At 48.1% G+C, this 22,770-nt stretch overlaps 1 protein-coding gene across 3 annotated transcripts in view; it reads right to left on the bottom strand.

The window, feature by feature from the left end:
* Window positions 1-7,889, bottom strand: part of PAFAH2 (platelet activating factor acetylhydrolase 2) — a 43,239-nt gene extending 35,350 nt beyond the window's left edge. The window contains exons 1-4 of one of the 3 annotated variants that reach the window (XM_060410650.1): window positions 7,852-7,889; window positions 6,501-6,684; window positions 1,432-1,568; window positions 352-505 (exon numbers count right to left, since the gene is read on the bottom strand). In XM_060410650.1, coding sequence (XP_060266633.1) covers window positions 352-505; window positions 1,432-1,521 — 244 coding nt within the window. In that variant the 5' untranslated portion in view covers window positions 1,522-1,568; window positions 6,501-6,684; window positions 7,852-7,889. Of the gene's footprint in view, window positions 1-351; window positions 506-1,431; window positions 1,569-6,500; window positions 6,685-6,956 lie in introns of all 3 variants that reach the window. The other 2 variants (XM_042244528.2, XM_004005102.6) reach the window with 2 other exon arrangements.
* Window positions 7,890-22,770: the final 14,881 nt, after the last annotated feature.

The raw sequence follows: 22,770 nt of genomic DNA, 5'->3' as shown, positions 1-22,770 counted from the left end.
GCGTCTTTTATAAACATTACAATGTATATACACGTCCGACTTTACAATCCTGTAAAGGTAGATGTTCAGACACATTCAGTAACTGGCCCAAGCCCCACAGCTAGTAAATGATAAGGACTGGATTCGAATCCAGGGCAGTCTAACTCTATAACTAAAGCTCTTCAAAAAAATAAATAAATAAAGCTCTCCTGTTTGTAATTCTCTCCACTCTCCATACCACACTGACTAATGGATGCCCCACTACAAAAGGGCTGGACAACACAAACTATAAGGTACTGTGTCTGCCTGGAGATCTCCAAGGGACATAATTAAACAGCTGGGAGAGCACCCAGGGGTGAGGCCAGCTCTTACCCACAGCCAGGCTGAACAGTAACCCCCCCCAGCGCTTATTAAACTTCAGGTATTCGGCCAGGCCAGCGAAGTACTCATAGCGGGGAATCCACAGCGGCTGCTCCGAGGTCTCCTCCGCCTCTTGGCACGGGTAGAACAGTCGAAAGAAGCTGCCCTGTAAGGAAAAAAAGACAGCAGCTGCTCGGAGCAAGAAGCCCAAGCATGGCTTCATTTCCCAACAGACACGTTCAGCAGTTGTTTGAGGGTACCAGCCAAGTACTAAAACAGGGAAACTTTACCTTCAATTCACATACCTGAATTTTACACTCAGAAAACCCAGAAAGAAGCAATTTTATGTTCAGCATTCACATAAGGCTTATATTATTTCAAACAGCCAACTGTATTTTGAATTACATTGGAAGGGTACTAAAATATTTCCAGTGCTTGGGCTATCAAAAAAAGATTTCAATGTGGCTGGAAGCCCAGGCCTGGAGGAGCCCCAGAAGCGAAGGAGTAGCTCTCTTGTTGAATGGGGTGACATTGGTGGCACCCTGGGCAACCCTGGAGCCTGGCCCCTGGGAGGTAGCAGCAGCACATTCACTCTACCTGGGGGTATGTGCCTCTCACAAGGGAGAGGGAGAGTTCAAGGGCCAGCAGAGAATGACCTAGGAACTGAAGGAGGGAAAGTCCCGGACTAAAGTAGGAGGGCGGAACAGACGAGAGCAGAAGAGGAGAAAAAGGAGACTGTCTTCCAATGTGGGGCCAGGGAGTCAAAGGTCAATGGCACATAGTCCACTGCTCCTCCTCTGATACACTCAGATTAGGGCGAGATCCAAAACCTTTCCAGGATCAGGCACCTGCTCTCAAGACATCAGAGAGCTACCTTTGACGTTAGAGGCCCCAGTTCCTCTAAGTTGGGAAAAAGAATCATCTCTTGTCTATTGAGATGTTTCTAATTGAAAAGAGGAGAAAAGTTCAGGGGAAAGAGACCTGGGTGCTCAACAATCAAATCCAGACCAGCTCTGACTCAGGTTTCCCCTAGCTGGAATTACATCATCAGACTTGTGACAGAAGCAGTGGAGACACGCTGGAGACACTTACCTGGAGGCTCTGACCCTCCATCACATCCCCACAGCCTACGAGGTGGGGTCCCGTGACAGGCGGAAAGCTCATGGACTGGTTGACCCCCATCTCATCACCAGCTGAACGAAGACTTGGGCAGTGGCTGAACTTGACAGCTGGAGGGCGGAACACAGAACAGCCTCTTGCTGGTTTCCTCTCAGCTTCCTGTTGCTTATTCTTATCAGCCACCCCTCTCTACGCCTCCTATCACCCCTCCTCCCTGCCAGTGACGCAGCCTGTCTTCCAATCATCCACCTTGCTACACTGCCTTTACTAAGGTTTGCTGTGCTGTGCTTAGTCGCTCAGTCGTGTCCGACTCTTTGCAGTCCCATGGACTGTGCCAGGCTCCTCTGTCCATGGGGATTCTCCAGGCAAGAATACTGGAGTGGGATCCTCCTGGGGATCTTCCCAACCCAGGGATCAAACCCAGGTCTAGGGGGCTGCTTTTTCTGTTGCTATTGGTGGAGAGATGAGGAAAAGATCATGGAAAGGAAACAGAGCCTCCATACTCCTCAAAACCCACTAACAAGTGTTCATTTAGCACTGACTATGTGCCCAGCACAGCAGCAACTGCTGCAGAGAACATGCCACAGACCTTGTCCTCAGGAGGCTAAGAATAACAAACACAGCCATTAACATCTATTATTTACTATGTGTCAGCACTGACCTAAGATTTTTACATACTCTGCGTCATTTCATCCTCTCAACAACCATCTGAGGAAGGTACTATTAAGACCCTGTTTTACAACCGAGGAGACTAGGGTATGAAGAGGTTGAATAACTCCCCCAAGTCACACTGCTTCTAGGTGGCAAACTCAGGTCTGTCTAATCCAGACCTGAGCTCTTAACCCCTCACTGATCCTGCTAGTGGGGAGACACAATGACGTACATACAAAATCACTGACCTAAACTATAAACTATAAAAGGCACTTATTCGGGTCTTAAATATGAGGAAGATTTTCGAGGCAGGGGAGAGGGGAGCATTTTTATAAAGGTCATAATGTAAGAGCAGAAAGGGCCAGAAATAGGTTAGAGTATAATGTGAGCAGGAGATCAAACAGGAGCCTTCCACGTGACAGGCGTGCATGCTCTGACTAGAAAGCATCCCTATAACTTAGTTGCTTCTTGTTTGCTTTTTTTAAAACAAGGATGTCTTTTTTTTTTTTTTTTGACCGTGCCGGGTCTTAGCTGCAGCCTGTGAGATGTAGCTCCCCTGACCAGGCCCCTGCATTGGGAGCATGGAGTCTTAACCTCTGGACCACCAGGGAAGTCGAGGTTACTTTTTAAATCAGGACTAATGCCACTGCTCTTCCTCCCTCTTCAATTACATCACCGCCAGCGGCAGTAGCAGCACGCTTACTCTGTGCCAGGAACTACACCAAGGGCTTCACATACATGTATTATTTAATGAAATCCTTACAATAATTCCCTGGGATATGAATTGCTAGCTCATCTTACACATGAGGAAGCTGATACTTAATAAAGTGAGGCAATTTACCCAAGAACAGTGAACAGAGCCAGAATCTGATCACGGGCAACGTGGCTGTGACAGTAGAGAATGTGGTCCAACCTCCTAACATTCATCCGATCCTTCCCTCCTACGGAGATCCCTTGTGATCTGCGTGGGGTTGACACCTCTCTAACCTCTAGAGTTGGACCTATCAGCCCTACATATCCCCATCAGTATCTGGATGAAGAGTGGGCTCATGACACATATTGGGCCAACCAGGGCAAAGCCTAGGACTTTGGTCTGATGGTAGAGTGTGGACAAGTTCTTTCTTGTTTTGAACTAGCATGAGGTGTGGACGTGAAGCTTTGAACTGTCGCAGCCACTTTGTTACCTCGTGAATGAAGGTACCCGTGGAGGATGCAGAGCTGAGAGAATCGTAGAGAAATGCAGTTATTTGTGAAGACATTAAGAATCTCTGAATTAGACTATACCTGAAACTTGGCCCACCCCTAGACCTCTAGTTACAAGAGCCAATAAATCCCTTTTTATTGTTTAAACCAACTGGTTTAGATTTCTACTGCTTGAACCAAAAGCATCTAAACTGATCCACTGAGTCCTGGGCCACATTTTCAGTCATTGCATTATTCTGCTTTCTTTAAGATGCTCTGGGATGGATTCGGTAGTTCGAGTCAAAACATGGAAGAGACAAGGTCTCTGGACAGGAGGAGACCTTAAGGATCACTTCTCCCCACAGTCGTCCCCTGCACCACGACCCCGACGCAGCTCACTACAGAAATGTGCTTTACTGATGAAGCGATCAAGGTCCTAAGGGGTTAAGGGAAATGCTCAAGGTTACCAGAATTATTATTACACACAGACCTCCTCACTGCCAACTTCCAATTGTCTGGCCTAATGGAAAACTCCAGACAAGCAATAATCTTAATGCCATTCTACTTCACTTTGGAAGACAATAAGTGATATTCTTTCTACTACAGAATTGCTTCATCTTGTTTCTCTGAAGCAAATTTAAAAACCGAATTCTTTTTAAAAAGACGCTAAGCTCCTGACGCAGTCAGTGGGCTGTTTAGCCAAAGGGAAGTTGGATGAGTGGTGCTTAGTCTCAGACCCTGACCTTTTCTGCTTGAGGGCAGATGCGCAGAGGACCCACAGCGGGATGGGGAGGAGGCACCGGACAGGTCGCCCGCGAGACAATGAAGCAGCTGAAGTTTTATTAATATTTGCTGATTGAGTGAAAAGGAGAAGCAATAGGATTTGGGCAACTAAGTGGATTTGGGGAGTTATGCAAGAAGGGAGAGCCAAAGGTGAGTCAGGTTTCAGGACTGGGTGACCAGAATGATATTAGCTTATAGGAAGAGATGCTAGTCTTAATCCAAAAACAGAACACTGCATGAGACAGGAATCAGGACAAGGGCACTTGAAAATGCCTATAACAGAAGGGCAGCAGAACTCTCTGGTAATCCTGGAAAGCTTCTGGGAAGGCCATCAACTAAACTGAGTGAGGCTAACATGAAAACGGATCTGCATTCTCTGGGCTCATATTGACTGATGCCCAAGTAGAATGGAGAGACGGGAAAATCCAGTGTAACTCACAAATTTTTGCCTAAGAAACATCCACAGAGCATCCAGTGTCATATCTAATAAATGCCAAGGAATTCTCCAAGGAACTCAGTCCAGGTGTCTCTATCTACTTTGGTTCACCTTATCTAAACAATTTGAGGTGATGTCTACCTAAAAGCCTCTCTACCCACCCAAACCTGCCCCACCCATCAAAGCCTAGTGAAATCTCTGGTACTCTGTGAAGCTTCTCAAGTCCTTCCAATCTTCCCTCTTCTCCACTCGAGTATGTATGCATCACTCACCTGATAACCAATCACAGGCTGCCTCAGGACAGCTCTTGAATTAGTACCTACTCTAGCAGTGGAAACAGTGACCAATTTTATTTTCTTGGGCTCCAAAATCACTTCAGATGGTGACTGTAGTCATGGAATTAAAAGACACTTGCTCATCAGAAGAAAGCTATGACAAACCTAGATAGTGTATTAAAAAGCAAAGGCATCACTTTGCCAACAAAGGTCCACATAGTCAAAGCTATGGTTTTCCTGATAGTCATGTACGGATGTGCGAGTTGGACCATAAAAAAGGCTGAGCACCAAAGAATTGATGCTTTCAAATTGTGGAGCTGGAGAAGACTCTTGAGAGTCCCTTGGACTGCAAGGAGATCAAAACTAGTCAATCCTAAAGGAAATCCACCATGAATATCCATTGGAAGGACTGATGCTGAAGCTCCAATACTTTGGCCACCTGATGTAAAAAGCTGATTCATTGGAAAAGACTCTGATGCTAGGAAAGATTTGAGGGCAGGAGGAGAAGGGGGTGACAGAGGATGAGATGGTTGGATGGCATCAATGGACACGAGTTTGTGCAAACTCCAGGAAATAGTGAAGGACAGGGAAGCCTGGCATGTTTCAGTCCATGGGGTTGCACAGAGTCAGACACGACTCAGCGACTCAACAACAACTAGCAGTTTTCAATCAGTGACTTGCCTCCAAGAAGTGGTCCAAGTAGAATCTAGATCAGAGGTTCCTGAATCTATTATTTCACAATCACCTGGAAAACTTTTCAAAAACAAAGCTTTTAGAGCCCCATTGCCAGAGATCAATTAGTTTATAAAGCTTCCCAAGCCTTCTGATCCCCAAGGTTCGAGAACCTCTGGTCCGGATGGTACCCAGGATTTCTCTTTTTTTCAGACATGGGCATACAATAAACATTTACTGAGTGGATATGGTATTCTAGCCCACCATTTTCATATTAATGAAAAGATAATGATTATGATATCATGTGGTTTAATCCCCATGGCCACCTAGAAGCATGTTCCTGCCAGTTCCTGGCTTAATGTAGTGGTTTGCATAGAACTGGTCTCAGTAATCAATTGATCCAATGAATGCTATTTAATTTTTCACACACTTATGCCTTATCTCTTCAGATATGCTACAGAGGTAGAATGTGTTTTACATTTCTTTGGAGGATAAACCATCTATCCTCATGCTTTCCCCACACAGAGAGACCCTATAAATGCTTCCTTTATTTGGCTTTGATTTAAACCCTCTCAATTCTTTAATGGATGTCTTTTTGATCTAAAAATTAGACTACATGGTATAGTGGGAAAAGAAAGGCTTTGGTGACAGTCTGAATTCCACCTCCACCATTTAACTGGCTGTTTAACCTTGAGCAAGTTCCTTCAATTCTAAGCCTCTGATAATGTTTCCACATGATAGAAATAACAGTCACTCATGAAATTGCTGATGAGGATTAAATGAAAGTATATGAAACACCTAACATATAGAAGGCACAATAACCATAACTAGCTACATGATCTCTTAGCCTAAGTTCCTTGTGAGTAATACGAGGACACTTCATAAGTGAAATTTAGTAACAAAAGTGATATTGCCTAGGGTCTGGGATATTTTAAGTGCTCATAAAAATGTTAGGAATTAATTAACAATTTTATGTCTCTTTTTCTTTATACCCAGCCAAGCTTTTCGGAGAAGGCAATGGCACCCCACTCCAGTACTCTTACCTGGAAAATCCCATGGGCAGAGGAGCCTGGTAGGCTGCAGTCCATGGGGTCGCTAAGAGTCGGGCATGACTGAGTGACTTCACTTTCACTTTTCACTTTCATGCATTGGAGAAGGAAATGGCAACCCACTCCAGTATTCTTGCCTGGAGAATCCCATGGGTGGGGAAGTCTGGTGGGCTGCCGTCTATGGGGTCACACAGAGTCGGATAGGACTGAAGCGACTTAGCAGCAGCAGCCAAGCTTTTTTCTTTTGCGGGGGTGGGGGGGGCGGGATTTGTGGTTTTCTGGATTAAATCCTTTGACAAAATGGTTTCTTTCCTTTCAGTCTTATCAGGTCTGAGACACCTATTTCAAAATCAGTCCCAGGTCTCCTGCATTGCAGGCAGATTCTTTATCGCCACCAGGGAAGCCCTTATATAGGCCCAGAAGAGCCCAAAGGGAACAGAGAGGGCTTACATTGCAGCTGTCCATCTCCTGCTCGGGCCTTCTGATTCCAGTGAGCAGGGACCACCCTTCTGCCAGCTGTGTGGACTTTTCATCCCTGGCTATTTCAGGACATAGTCCAAGATAAGCACTTCTCTGGGGCTTCCTTTCAGACAAAGCTCTCATTAGTCTGTGATCTCTGGGGAAGTGAGGAAATATCCTGTTCTTAGAGGATGGAGACACCAAGCACTCAAGGGGCAGGTTTGAGCAACAGAGGGGCAGCGCTATAAAAGGAGCCAAGATGAGAGTATTTCAGAGCATTAATAATTACAGTAAAAATAATCTCTCTCGCTTGTGGAGGCTTTACAGTTTACAAAGTACTTTCACACATATTAGCTTATTGGCTCCAGAACATAGCCTCAAGCTAAGACGGAGAGCAACTGTCATCTCCACTTCATAGATGAAGAGAGTGAGTCCCAGAGAGGGGGTGTGATCTGCCCAAGGTCACACAGCAAAGGAGTTGCAGAGCTGCAATAATAAAACCCAGCTCTGCTGAACTCCAGTTCTGAGCAACTCCGTGGATTGGGAAGAAGGAATGGTGACCCTTGTTCCATCAGCATGAAAACCAGGAAAGTGAGGCTAAGAGTGAAGCACATAGAAGGTGCGGAACATAAAGAAGCCCAGGTTTCAGAAGGGGTGTGCCGAGAGCTCACGGTGGGGCTCCAGGGGCTCCAGGAGTGACAATGCAAGATGACAGCGGGAGAGTAAAGGGTGCGGGTGGATACTGGAGGTGTCTCAACAGGAAACAGAAAAGGTGAAAGACAATGGGGAGCTCCTCGGATTGAGACGAGGCGCCCCCAAACAGGGCTGGAATGTGACAAAATCCGCAGACACCTCAGTTCAGAACAGAGGCTTTCTCCAGACTTACCGAGTCACGTTGATCCCTCAGAAGCAGCCCAGACGGTCAACTCGACGGAAACAAGAAACTGTCCAGGAGCTAGTGGCCCCTTGGTAATTGTAGTTTCCAGAACGCCACTTTAGCACTTAAAAGCATGTCCCGCCTCTGTCCAGAACTATAATTCCCGAGGTGCATCGCGAAGAGTGCCCATAAGATCCCAAGACTACAATTCCCAGAGTTCTACACGGCCCCTCTTCGTTGTGGGAAACCTTCCGAAGTTCGGGATGAAGTACGATTCCTCCCCCTGGTGGTCGAAGAGCCGCCACCAGGATGACAAAGCCCGAGCGGAGGGTTACTGTTTATAGTCCCGGCTAGTAACTCTCCGCCGCACCGTTCCTCAAATAGTTCCTGGGTGTGCCTGGAGATAGACAGGGATTAGCTTTATTCACAGGGGAGCTGAGGAGATCTGAGCTTATTTTGTGTCCTTTACGAACCTGTACCTGTTGACACGTGTGATATTCAGTTGTCCTTCCGAAACTCCTATCCAAGAACTGAGAGAAAACTGAGAGATTCCTCCCTGTCCCTCTGTCCCTAGCCCCTCCTCCCTCCACCCTCACTTTGCTGGCTCTGTGCTGGTTCTCAGAGACACCATGGTGAACGAGTTAGTGTTGCTAACCTCAGAAGAATTCACAGCCCAGCGGAGGATCCCGACAAAGGAAGAATTACACAGCGATAGTTGCTCTAATGGGGAAAGCCCAAAGGGTTATGGGAGCCTTCTTGAAAGGGCTAAGCTGCCCAGGCTTGGACAGAATATTTAACACTCTGGCTGGAGCAGAGTGTGAGGAATGGAATCTCGAGGCACGCCTGAGGGGGGAGGCGGGGCCACGTCCTCAGGAGTCTGGTAAACTTCATAAGAAAATTGGATCAACCAAGCAACTTAAAAACTTAAAGACTTTCTACTCCTTGCTGAATGAGGTCCCAGCTTCTTAGCTTGACATTCTAGGTCCTCCCTAACTTGCCCTAAACCACCAATTACTCTGAAGTGTTGCTCATGGTTTTTATTTTTGTTTTTCTGACAGAAATTGCCCTTCTGCCTTGCCCCCAGCTACGTTCACCCAGTCTCAAGATGTTGTAGGTTCTCATTGTTCCCCTCACACTTTTATTCACGCTCTTCTCTCCACCAAACACTCTGCCCTGCTTTGTGTCTGTCTAATCCCGTTCTTCCTTGACAATTCCTCTCGATCCTCCCTCTCCACGAAGCCTCCCTGATTCCCCGCCAGTCCAAACAGCTTCTGCCCCCTCTCAGTTGCTGGGATATTTGTGTGCACCTCTCATTTGGGGCCTTACCTCACACTGCCCTGTGCCATCTCAGTGGGAGGTCTTAACTCTCCATTAAACTGTGAGTTTTTTGAGGTCAGGCGATGAGTCCTACAGCTGATCCCTCCTCCCTCCCAACCACATACCCTCAAATTGCCAGTGTCCAGATTCCATGCTTCAGGCTTCTTTAGATCCTCCTCTCCTCCTGACACACCGTCACCACCACCATCCTTCCAGGAACCAAAATAAAGTCATCAGGGGAGAGTGATTGTAGCACCACACTGTGGTAATCAAGCCCAGATTTAATTAAAGCTGTGGTTGGTGGCGGTGATGGCAGAACATAAAAACCTTAGTGCACATCAGAGATGGTTCTCTTTGGCTAATTAATTAGTGCTCTGCAGCTGGCAGAGAACACATGACTAATCAGAGTCCCTAGTTAGGAGAGGGGCCACTGCAGTTGGTTTCTCTGTCTCCAACTCCCAGACTAGGCCATGCTGGGGACATCTGCTGGCCAACTAAGTTTTAAACTTCCCAGGAAGAGGAATCTCACAGCCTCCTTTGTCAATGTTAGGAAGATCTACTTTGGGCCCAAACTCCTGTTGCAAAATAAAATACTTGAGTTCAAATGCATTTCCTTCCAGTCTAGTCTTTTTGGAGATAAACAACCCAAATGCAACAGTTTTTAACAAGTGGTTAATTTCCCAGGCTTTCACTATAGAGCCCATCTTCCAGTTGTCCAAGGATCTCTTCTGGTTGACTACCATCCCATTCCAGCCTTTACCTTGTTGCTGAATTACTTTATTCATTTTTAAACATTTGTTTGTTTATTTGGCTGTTCCAGGTCTTAATTGCAGCACTCGGGATCTTCGATCTTCATTGCAGCGTGCTGATTCTTTGGTTGTGGCATATTTAGTTGCAGCGTGCAAACTCTTAGTTGAGGCATGTGGGATCTAGTTCCCTGACCAGGGATTGAACCCAGGCCCCCTGCATTGGGAGCTCGTACTCTTAACCACTGGACCACCAGGGAAGTCCCTAAGTTACTTTAAGTTGGCATCTGAGTGACCAGTTTTGGATTTCCTCTTCTCCTCCCTACCTGCTGAAGTTGATGGACAACGCTTTTCGAAATCAAACTATAACATGCTTACAATAAAGTGTGTGAAGTGCACTAACTGTACAGCTCAACCTTTAAAAAAAATTTGATATAACCGTCACCCAGTTTGATATGTAGAACATTTCCAATACCCCCAAAATGTTGTCTCTGTCCCTTCCCAGTTTATAATCACTCATCCCCTCAAGGGAGCCATCACTTTTTGTCTCTATCATCTCTGGACCCATTTGGAGTGTGGATGAATCCTCTTTTAACGTCTTGTTAACAGGCAGAGTGTGTACGTTTAATAAAGATCAACATGACTTAGTGACTGAACAACAACAACAAACAGGTAGAGTGTACATGCTTAATAAAGATCAAGAACAGTAACTGTCCTTCTCTATTATTGTTGCCATAATAATAGGATCTATTACTGTTACTGTAGTAACAAAATTAAGTGCTGGAAATAGGGCAGCAGTAAATAGAGAGATTAATTCCCTATCCACATGGTACTCTCATTCTATTGAGAGGAGCCAGATAATAAACAGATAACCAAGGTAATTGCATACTCTTTAAATTTTATTTATTTTTGGCTGTGCTGCATCTTGACTGCTGTGTGTGGGCTTTCTCTAGTTGCGGTGAGCAGGAGATACTCCCCAGTTATGGGATGCAGGTTTTTCATTGTGGTGGCTTCTCTTGTTGAGAAACACTAGCTCCAGGCTCTCAGTCTTCAGTGTTTTCTGTCTGAAGGCTCAGTAGTTGTGGAGCATAGGCTTAGGGGCCCTGCAGCATATGGGATCTTCCTGGACCAGGGATTGAACTGGTGTTCCCTTCATTGCAAGGTGGATTCTTAACCACTGGATGACCAGGGAAGCCCGATTGCACACTCTTAAATGTTCTAAAGGAAATAAGATGCTTTGATGGGGAATAAAAGGAGTGAGCTATTCTCAGTAGAATGATCAGGGAGGGATTCTCCTCTGAAGGCCTGGCATCAGAGCTGAGCCTAACCATACCTACCATTTCTTTTACCTACTACGTGTCAGACATGTCGTTAGGAACTTTCAAATCCTTTAGGTCATTTAGTCTTCCTGGGAAGTATGTCATAGTTTATTTTTCAGACAAGAAAACAGAGGCTCAAAGAGGTAGTCACAGACAGCATTGATCCGTCTCTCCTATCCTCTCATCCCTTCTGAGCCCCCATGCCAATGTGGGAGCTCCTCCACTCCAAGTCCCTTTTCTCCCTGCTTCCTTGACTGGGGGCTTTCTTAGGTATCTAAGAACGAGGAAGGGAGAGGCACATGGCCCCCACCTCAAGGGCAACCTTCAGCCATCACAGAAGCCAGTGACTCCCCATCCTTAGATAGGATGATTCTGAGACGCAGTTCACACTGTCTCTTAGAATTTCCAGGGAGCTGAATCCAGCTGCTCACAGCAGTGAGCTGCATATGTATGCTCCCCATCTTATTTTCTCCCCTCCTTGCCTCGCTTTCCCCATGCTATCTCTTCTGCTTCTTGAAACCACCTTCCAAATAGATCACGAGCACCCAAGTCTCAGGGTTTGCTTTTGGGGGAACTCAAGCCACCTCTTGCTCCAAGCACAGCAAAGTAATTGGGTACATAACATTCTCTAATTGTGCCATGTCCTTTCATCCTCCATGCCTTTGCAAGTGCTATCTCCTCTGCCAAAACACGTGTTGAATCCATTGTGATCCATCCAACATCCACTTCACTCTATCCCTGCCATCCTCCACCTGATCATCTCCAGCTTCCAGTGATCAGAACTGGTAAGAATTGTGTTTGTGCCAACTGCTTGGCACACCCTGTTTCATTCAGTTGGCACGGAGATTCTGAGGCATCAGTAGTACCATTCCTGGTTTGCAGGTCAGGAAACTGAGATTCACAGAGGCCAGGAGACTTGCCCAAGCTTTGCAGTTAATAACTGACCTAAATGCAGATCTACTTATTAACTCTAGGCTAGAGGGAAAGGGTAGGAATCGGGGTCTCTGAAGTTATTTCAGTATTCCCTGCCCATCAGATTCACTCCTCCTTCTCATCCAGTGACAAGCTGGTCCGTGGACAGGCATGCCCTCGGTCACCCATATGTGTTTTTTTGTGCTCTTTCCATTTGCTGGTGCTATGTCTTTCCCGTCTGCTCTCTGTCTAGTCTTTCAAACTGAGCAGAGATGTCAATTTCTCTGGGAAATCCTTCCTGGCTGAATCCCCCTGGGTTTTCCTGACACTCACTGGCATCCCCATGACAGCACACATCACAAGGCAGCGAGGTCCCCTGTGTGCCCATCTCCTCTGAACACAGCCTTGGGCTCTGGAGGGCATGGATGCCATCTTATTCATCTCTGTGGGCCTGGCACTGTACCTGGCACAGTGGGTGTTGGTTAAAAGATTGAGTGAAAAACTTCCCTGGCAGTCCAGTGGGTAAGACTCCAGTCTTCCAATGCAAGGTGAACAGGTTCTATCACTGGTCAGGGGACTAAGATCTCACATGCCCTGAGGCATGGCCAATATACATATATAGAGAGAGAGAGTAAATGAGTGAGAGGCACCCAGTAGAGACTGCAGACATGAATGCCTTCAGAGTCCAAGCAAGTCAGGTTAATTGGTGCAAGACAATAGGAAGCAGGAGGGACTATAGCAAACTGGACAGCCAGCGGCTCACCTGAAGTATTCATATTCAATTAAAAAACATGGGTGAGTGAAATTCAGCCTTTGTTCAAAACAATAGTAATAATAATAGTTATAGTAACATACTCTGCACCAGGAGACTAGGTGCATGGTTCAGAGTGTGGGTTCTGAAAACTGGCTGCTGGATTTGAATCCCAGCTCTCCTACCTGTTAGCTGTGAGACTTTGGTCAAGTCACTTAACCTCTCTGAGCTACAGTTTCCTCTCTTGCAAATGGAAATAATTATACCTACCTTACAGAGTTGTGAGGATTCAAAGAGTAAGTACATGGAAAGTATAGAAATTGGTGCCCGGCACATGGAAAACACTTGGGACGACAGGCTATTGCCGTTCCTTGACAATGAGTGCTCAGGGAGGGCCTCCCTGCGGAGGTGACATGTAAGCTGAGCAGCCACCTGTGATGAGCTCTGGGAGAAGAACATTCCAGGCAGGGGGAACAGACGGGGGAAAGGTCCTAAGGCAGAAGTGGCTGTGCTGGGTCTGGAGCACAGTGGCCAGAGAGTGGGGCTGGAGACAAGGTCTTGAGAGCAGACAGAGCCCAGATCACGGAGGGTCTTCTAAGCTGTGAAAAGAATATTCTTGTGTGATGGAAGCCACTGGGGCAAGTTTGTTTCAAAACATAGGTTTTATTATTATTTAGGTGCTGTGAGGCTGACAGACCAGGAAACAACTACCACTGAAAAAAAAGTTTGGGACTTTCTTGGCAGTCCAGTGGTTAAGACTCCATGCTTCTACCACAGAGGCCACGGGTTCCATCTCTGATCTGGGAACTAAGATCCCACATGCCATGCAATGCAGCCAAAAAACACAGAAAAAAGAGTTTGTTGCACACACAGACAGCAAGAGGAGCAGGCACACCACGCCACAGAGGGCCCACATGGGAAAGCACCAGGGTCAGTCAGGAGGAAGAGGGAGGGAGGGAGGCAGGGGAAAACACAGGCAAGGGCCTTTTTTGTGGTTTCCATGGGAGGAGCTGGTGAGAGAGCAGGCAGGCTTAGAATTGGCTCGTATGCATAATTTCAGTGGACTCTGAGGCATGGGGACTGTCTCCAACTGTTTCTGGTTCCTGACCCTGGAGTGCATAGGGCAGTGGAATCGTGGTCCTGAGTGTGAATGCCCAGCAGAGGATGTGATGGATTTAGTTCATTTCAGTCGCTCAGTTGTGTCTGACTCTTTGCGACCCATGGACTGCAGCACACCAGGCTTCCCTGTCCATCAACTCCCAGACTTTGCTCAAACTCATGTCCATCGAGTCGGTGATGCCATCCAACCATCTCATCCTCTGTCGTCCCCTTCTCCTCCCACCTTCAATCTTTCCCATCATCAGGGTCTTTTCAAAATGTCAGTTCTTTGCATCAGGTGGCCAAAGTATCAGAGCTTCAGCTTCAGCATCAGTCCTTCCAATGAATATTCAAGACTGAGTTCCTTTAGGATTGACTGGTTTGATCTCCTTGCAGTCCAAGGGACTCTCAAGAGTCTTCTCCAAAACCACAGTTCAAAAGCATCAATTCTTCGGTGCTCAGCATTCTTTATGGTCCAACTCTCACATCCATACACGACTACTGGAAAAACCATAGCTTTGACTAGACGGACCTTTGTCGGATGTGGTTGGTTTTGTCTGGATTGGTTGGGGTTTTTTTTTTTTTGGACTGACATTGTCTGGATTGGTTGGTTTGCATTTGAAAAGCAGGCTCAAGGATGAGCTATTCACTGTCTGTAGGAAATGGCTACCCTAGGGGAGGCAATCCCTGCCGGGTCAGCAAGGCCCTGGTGTCAAATATCAAAACACAGAAACTAAAAACACAGGGTTAATATGAAATTGTAGCCAAGGCGGCATGGGGTTTACATTTTATCAAATCCCCCTGGCTGCTGTGAGGACACAGTGAGCAAGAGAAAAGCAGAGCCCAGAGCTCAGTGCAATGATCCAGGTGTGAAGTGATGGTGGCCTGGACTATGGAGGACGCAGGGGACGTGGGAGCTGGCTAGCAGCAGGGTCTATATGAGGCGGGGCCACAGGACCTGATGGACATCCAATGAGGACACCTTTGGATTACAAGAGGAGAACTGAAGCCCATCTTGTTCTTATTTCTGGGGTTCACAGCTGTGTTTCCTTCCCCAGGTATGAACTGTACCATCTCACTTTTTTGATGTTGAAGGTGTAGCAAAGGGATTCTAGGAAATAGAGATTCAAATAAAATGTTCAACATAGTGCCTGACACACAGTAGGTACTCAATAAATCAGTAGCCTTTTGTCCCATGAGGGAAAGCAGAAAGCCCAGCAGATCTGATAAAGAGATTGTGGTTTGGCGCCAGTTCTACCGCCCACTGGCTGAGTGGCCCTGGACAGGTGATTTCACCTCTGCATTTTCTGTTCCTAATCCAGAAGCAGAAGTAAGAGTCCCTCACCCTTCTGGTGCTTGTAAGAATTAAATGAAGTGATGTACAATATGTCAGGGTCTCCATCAATTACAGCAATAATGATCACATCTTTAGGAATGTCAGTCTAAGCCAGACTCCTGAGGTAGGGCCCAGACTCCAGAAGAAGGGCACTGAACCCCTTTCAACTCCACCTCAGAGCACCTCTAGGCGTGATCCCTGCCCCCAGCTCCCACTCCTCTGCTGAACATCTCCTCAAAGAGCCAACAGAAAGCTGTGTTTACTCTGCCAAGCAGCATCCCTAGGGAGGGAGGTGAAGACAAATAAATTTTCCTGCCTCAGCTCTGGAAAGCAGGCCGTTAGTTACCTGTGGTTCCAGGCAGCCTGCCTGCTAGGTAAACACTTGTTAAGCTGGCCCTAGTGCTTAACCCCTTGGCACCCAAGGCTGAGGTGGAGATGTCCAGGCGTGGACAGCTCTGGGAGACTCCAGGAACTAGAGGAGGCTGGGCGTGGCTTCTGGAGCCTACAGAGAAGGTCTAATTCAGGTGAAATATTCAGGAGAATGGCACAGAATGACTTCAGAACTAGGGTTTAAATTGGCTTTACTTGGCCTGTCCAGATTGGCTGTCCCTCGGTCCCCACCCTCCACCCCTGCCCCAGGAATGCAGGCTCCAAAGGAGCAGCAGGAGCTGAAAGCTCAGCCTATGGTTTTCAGCAGGTGTTCTGGTTTGTGATGGGCTGGACCAGAGATGCCCGCTCACCTCAATCTCCTCTGGCTTCCTCCAGATAACAGAAAACTGCCGTGCGGGAAGCAGAGGCCTGCCTCCCTGGGGAGGAGCCAGACCCTGGGCCACAGTTGGGTGGGCCAGTTAGAAGGCAGTCTTGGGCTATCATCATTCATATATGTGCATCCCTGTAAAGTTTGCCAAGCACTTTCCCACATGTTGTCTCATTTAAGGAGCCCCATAATGAACCTGTGAAGCAGAAATTAGCCCCCACCCTGTGATGTAGTGGTTCAAAACCAGGCTCTATTACTCACTAGCTGTGATGCCTTGGAGCAATCACTTCACCTCTCTGAACCTCATTAACCTCACCTGTAAAGTGGGGTTGAGAGCTGCCCTGGAAGTTTTGCTGCAAGGCTTAAATGAAATCATGGATCCAAAGAGCTCAACAGCAGCTGCTGGCATGTGGTCAGCAAATCTGTAAGCCCTTCCTTCAGATTCCTCATTTTCTGGAAGAGGAAAATGAGGCTCAGTGAGCTGTCAACTCTTAATCTTCAAAATGCTTTTTAAAAAATTATTCGAATGCATAGTGAGAGGCTTCCCTGGTGGTTCAGTGGTAAAGAATCCACCTGCCAGTGCTGGAGACTCAGGTTTATATTCTGATGGGGCAAGATCCCACATGCCGTGGAGCAACTAAGGCTGTGTGCCCCAAGTATCGAGCCTGTGCTGAAGAGCCCAGGAGCCACGACCGCTGAAGCTCTCGTGCCCTAGAGCCCTGCTTCTCCACAACAAGAGAAGCCACTACGATGAGAAGCCCGAGCACCACAACTGGAAAGCAGCCCCCACCCACCACAGCTAGAGAAAAGCCCACGCAACCACAAAGACCCAGCACAGCCCTATGCAAGTAAATATTTTTTTTAATGCATCCTAAGCACCTGTCAAAGTTGTATTTCACTCATTCATGAGGAATCTCTCAGGATGACAAAGCTGGCTCAGAGGGGTGCGTGCTAATCCACTTCAGTAGTGTTAGACTCTTTGCAACCCCTATGGACTGTAGCCCTCCAGACTCCTCTGTCCGTGGGATCCTTCAGTCAGACTACTGGAGTGGGTTGCCATGCCCTCCTCCAGGGGATCTTCCTGACCCAGAGATTGAGCCCACGTCTCTCGTCTCCTGCATTGGCAGGCGGGTTCTTTACCACTAGCACCATCAGGGAAGCCCCTGGTTCAGAGGGCTCACTGATCAGCAAAGCACAGAGAAGGCTGAAATAAGATTGCTAGTCAGAGTCCCAACTGGCAAATGCCCTACAGCAGAGGTCCCCCGCCTCCAGGCCGAGGATGGTACCTCCTTGTCAGATCAGTGGCAGCATGAGATTGAAAATAAAGTGCACAGTACGTCTGGATGGAAGGGGAGTTTGGAGAGTGGCTACATGGATATGCATGGCTGAGTCCCTTCGCTGTTCACCTAAAACTATCACAGCATCGTTAATCAGCTATCTCCAATTGCTGTCGTTAACCCAAGGACCGTAGCCCATGAGGCTCCTCTGTCCATGGGATTTCCCAGGCAAAAATACTGGAGTGGGTTGCTGTTTCCTGCTCCAGAAGATCTTCCCAACCCACGGATCAAACCCATCTCCTGTGTTGGCAGGCAGACTCTTTACCACTGAGCCACTGGGAAAGCCCATACCCCAATACAAAAGTTTAAAAATAAAGAGCACAATAAATGCAATGCACTTGAATCATCCCAAAACCATGCCTACCATCCTTGGTCCATGGAAAAATTGTCTTCCATGAAATTGGTCCCTGGTGCCAAAAAGGTTGGGGACTGCCACCCTAAAGCACATGACTGTAACCTTTGGGGTGATCTCTGCTGGTCAGAAATCATTTGTGTCACTATTGGACAAAAGTCCTTTCTATCTCATCTATTTTCTATAAGTTAGCATCTTAGTCTCAGGCTTATAAAACATCTGGACCCTAGTACGTAGGGAGTCACGTAACTCTCAGGGGCTGTTAGATGATGCCCCAGTGGACAGATGAAGGTCAAGCACTATCCCCAGTGCCTCACTTCCAAGTTCATATACTCTTCCTTAATAAAGTCAAGTGTTGACAGGATGGAAAAAGGAAGGACTGACCTGCAGCCTATATTAGGATTACTTCTGAGTGAGAATTCCAGATCTTGTTGCTCTGGAAAGCCTAGTCCTGCCACCATATTAGGCTGATGGTGAGAAACTGAAGGCCCAGGAAGAAAGGGTGTGACTGTCCAAGGTCACAAGGCATGCCTGGGGGAGAAGTGAAGTGAAGTGAAGTGAAATTGCTCAGTCGTGTCCGACTCTTTGCGACCCCATGGACTGTAGCCTACTGGGCTCCACTGTCGATGGGATTTTCTGGGCAAAGGTACTGGAGTGGATTGCCATTTCCTCCTCCAGAGGATCTTCCTGACCCAGGAATCAAACCCAGGTCTACCTGCATTGAAGGCAGATGCTTTACCCTCTGAGCCACTAGGGAAGCTCCTGGGGCAGAAGCAGAGGGCAGACCTGCTTTTCCCAACTTCCCTCCCAGAGTCCCTTGGGCTGCTCCCTGGGCCCTCCCCCAAGTATGAATTATCCGCTGTGGGCTTAGTGGGACAGACACATTTTAGCAGGAGCTGGATCGATACTGCAGGGCCCTGTAGGTCTTCACCACGGTTTGGGGTTATCTGTGCTCCAGCAAGTGGAAGCTGAGACCCCAGAGCCTTCCAAAGCCTTCAGCCCCCACTCCTGTTAATTCTGCAGTGAGACACCCAGATGGTTCCAAGTGGGAGGAAAAAACACCAGCAGATAAGAAGCGGCAGATGGGTTTCCACGGTGATAGCGCCAAGTGTCTTTCTTCTGGAACGGAGATGGGCTTGCAGGAGGGAAAACACAGGGGCGGGAAGGAAAACCCAAATCCTGGCCCCAATCTATCCAGATGGACATCTTGGAAATCTTTTGTGCAAATCATCTCCCTGCCCTGGGACCTGAGTAGGGACAGAGGACTTCATTTGTTGGGTGCCTGAGGGTCAGGCATGGTGTTCTGAAAGCCAAACATTCACGATTTCATCTAATTCTCTTCCCAGCAAGCCTTTGAGGAAGGAGCTGTTAGCAGCATTTTACAGATGAAGAAGCAGAAGCACAGAGAGATGAAGCCACTTGCATAGAAACACAAGCTTGCTAAGTACTCTTGACCACAGCATTCTACAGGGCACCAATCCCCTCCCCCCTGGGAGACTAGCTATAATCTTTCTGGAAATTTCAGCCCAACCCAGAGAAGGAAGGCCTGGAGGGAGGCAGACTCAGGGTGCAAAGAAGGAACGCTTCAGATCAAATACAAAGATGTTAGTGCCCATTTTCTACCTGGGCATCTTGGCTAACGTGACCCCTGGCACCTCAGGTAAGAAGAAACCCCATGCTTAGGCAGCCCCCAGGCAGCCTGATGCCACTATGGAAATGAAACCAACATGGTAGTGCTCAGAGCTCCCGGATGCCAGCGAGAGCTCCTCATCCCCAAATCCGAATAAAAGGCCTGCTGCAAACTTACCCTGCAGAAAACAAGATTTCTGCCTTCTCCCAGAAGCCTCCAGGCAGAAGCCAGATCCCAGGCCTTCTGTCCTCCTCTCCTTGCTTGTCTTCCTCCTATTTACTGCTCTCCACTCCTTCCCGCCCTGTCCCACCCCCCTCTTCCCGAAGTGTGACCTCTCCCACTGATCAGAGCCCAGGTATGGGACTGGGACTCCTGGAGGCTTCTGTGAACCCTGAAGAGCCTGATGGAGGCCCCGGAGCATTGGCAGAGCCCAGAGGTATATTTTTAGGATGAGCCCAAGGCAGTCCTGCCTGGCAGGATTCCCTGCTTTCTCTTCCTCCATCCAAGCCCCAGAGCAACTGCGTGATTTGCTTCTGGACAAGTCCAGGCCCCAGCTGGCCTGAGAGCCCCACTTCAGGGATGGAAGTAGGAGAGGCCTTGTGTACGGATGCAAGAGTGGGTGTGGGCATGAGCCAGCCAGTGTGCCCAGGGCCGGGGCCAGGGGAACTGGAACAGGATCCATCTCCCCACAAACCCTTCACCAGCTGGCCTTGGCCTCCTACCCTCCCAACATTGTCCATCATCCATTCTTTCACTCATTCAACAAGCATGTGTTGGCCATTTATTATACTAATCCTGGGGATGAGAAGGATGAATGTGATATGACTCCTAGCCTCAGAACTGAAATCCTGACCTTCTCCCCCTAATCGGCTCCCCACTCAGTTCATCTCAGTTGACAGCAGCTCCATCCTGCCGGCGGCTCAGGCTCAGGCCAAACCTCACATCCAATCCATCAACACATTTGTTGTTTTGCCCTGGCTCAGAATAAATCCAGGATCTAACTGCTTCTTACTCCTTTCACCCATGTCACCCTGGTCCAAACCACCATCACAGCTCACCTGCCTGACTCACCTGGCCCCACGGGTCTCCCTGCTTCTGTCTCTGCTGCCAAATCAGCCTCTTGCCAAGAGTCCCAGTGGTGCTGGGAAAACAAGGTCAGACCAGGCATATGGCAGGCAGAGTCCCCACCCAGAACCTGCACCCTGGCGGGAATGATCTTCCCCTAGAAACACCTTCCACTTACTCCCTCACCTCAAAGGTCAGCTTTTCCTGCCTTTTTTTTTTTTTAATATTTATATATTTATTTGACTCCATCACGCCTCACTTGCGGCACATGGAATCTCTTACTTGCGACATGGGAACACTTTAGTTGCGGCATGTGAAATCTAGTTCCCCGACCAGGAACTGAACCCAGGCCCCCTGCATGGGGAGCGTGGAGTCTTAGCCACTGAACCACCAGGGAAGGCCCCACGGAGGCCTGCCTTTAACATTTAACAGTGCAGGCCCTTCCCTTCTCCAGAGCACTATTGCCAACTATCTCATGGGATATGTTACTTGTCTGTTTTGTTTATTGCTGATTTTCCCTCTCAGGAAAGCAAACTCCACGAGAGCAAGATTTTGTTTGCTTGGTTCACTCCCTGAGGGCCTGCCTGGCCCAGAGTAGGGGCTCATTAAGTAGCTGTAGAATGAGTGAGTAACTTGTGGGGTGACCCAGAAAAAAACTGTCCCTGCCTCCACTTTCGCCATTTGCTGTCTGTCCCCACACAGGCAACCACAGTGATGTCACTGCCTCAGACAGCTTTTCTGGCCCCCTGGGTTAGGCAGCCCCTGTGGGCCCTTCCATAGTCTCCTTCCCTAATTCTGTAATTGCCTGGTAGCTGACCTCTCTTTCCCTCAAACAGTGAATTTCAGGGGAGGGAGTACATAATGTTTGTCTCACTCAGGAGCTAGAATGGTCCAGAGGTGAAAGGAATGGACAGCCTGGGTCTAAGTCCAGGCTGGAGTGTGGAAATTGAGTCAAGTTACCTAAGATGGGGCTTCCCTGGCTGTCCAGTGGTTAAGGTCCTTACTTCCAACACAGGGGGCGCAGATTCAGTCCCTGATCTGGGAGCTCAGAGCCCATATACCAAGGGGCAAGGCCCCCAAAAAAGAAGTTACCTCAGCTCTCTGGGTCCATTTCCTCACCTGGAAAATGGGGATAATAATAGTATCTCCTGCAATGCCCTCTCAGGAGAGGACTAAATAAACCAAGACGCTGGCACGTAGAGCCACAGATGGCACCAAGTATACTAGGAATGTTAGCTATTATTGTTCTTCAGAATTGTATCTCCAGAGCCTGGCACAGAACCTAGCCTGTACTTAGCACAGATTAAGTGTTTGCTGGATGAGGGACCTCCCTGGTAGTTCAGTGGTTAAGAACCCATCTGCCAATGCAGCAGACACAAATTTAGTCCCTGGTCAGGGAACTAAGATCCCACATGCCGACAGGCAACTGCTGAGCCCGTGCTCTCTGGAGACCAAACACCGCAAATCCCGTGTACTGCAACTACGACCAGAAGTAGCCAAAATAAATAAATATGTATACATTGCAAAAAAAAAAACAACAGTGTTTGCTTGATGGATGAATGAGTGTGCACAGGCACAGAGGAGAAGGAGCGGCATGAGAACCTAAAGGAGGGCCCCAGCCCAGCCAAGGAGAGTCAGGGAAGCTTCCTGTAGGAAGGGAGCTTTGCGCCAGTCTCTGGAGGAGGAGGAGGAGTTAGTGGAGGAAGGGGAGAGGCAGGAGCAGCGAGTGCAAAGCTCCCTTTCTCTTGTTGCAGAAGAGAGCCTGATGCCTGTGGAAAGTCAGCGTCTCCCTTAGTTATTGACCCTGTAGTGTGAAGAGGCCAGAGTCCCCCTGTGTGAGCCATTTTGAGGACATTCTTGAGTGTGTGAATGGTGCCCCACCCCAGGCTGGCTGCCCTCTGAGGCCCTAACATTCCTGTGGTGGCTCCCTCATCGCATCAGCAGCCCTCTGAGATCAGGGGAAGGCAAGAAGGCAGGAGGCTAGGACTTCCCTGGTGGTCTAGGGGTATAGAATCCACCTTCCAATGTGGAGGTCACATCAGCAGCCCTCTGAGATCAGAGGAAGGCAAGAAGGCAGGAGGCTAGGACTTCCCTGGTGGTCCAGGGGTTTAGAATCCACCTTCCAACGTGGGGGACACCGGGCCAGTCCCTTGTTGGGGAACTAGGATCCCACTTGCCCTGTGGCAACTAATCCCGCATAGCAACTACTTGGCCCTCATGCCACCCTGCACCACAATAGAGAACCCATGTGCCGCAAAGAAGATCTGATGCAGCCAAATAAATAAGTAAATATTTTTAAATTTAAAAA

Source organism: Ovis aries, chromosome 2 (assembly GCF_016772045.2).
Source record: "Ovis aries strain OAR_USU_Benz2616 breed Rambouillet chromosome 2, ARS-UI_Ramb_v3.0, whole genome shotgun sequence".
Lineage (NCBI taxonomy): Eukaryota > Metazoa > Chordata > Mammalia > Artiodactyla > Bovidae > Ovis > Ovis aries.
Note: the sequence above shows the minus strand (reverse complement) of the source record. Positions and strands in the feature narration are given on the sequence as shown.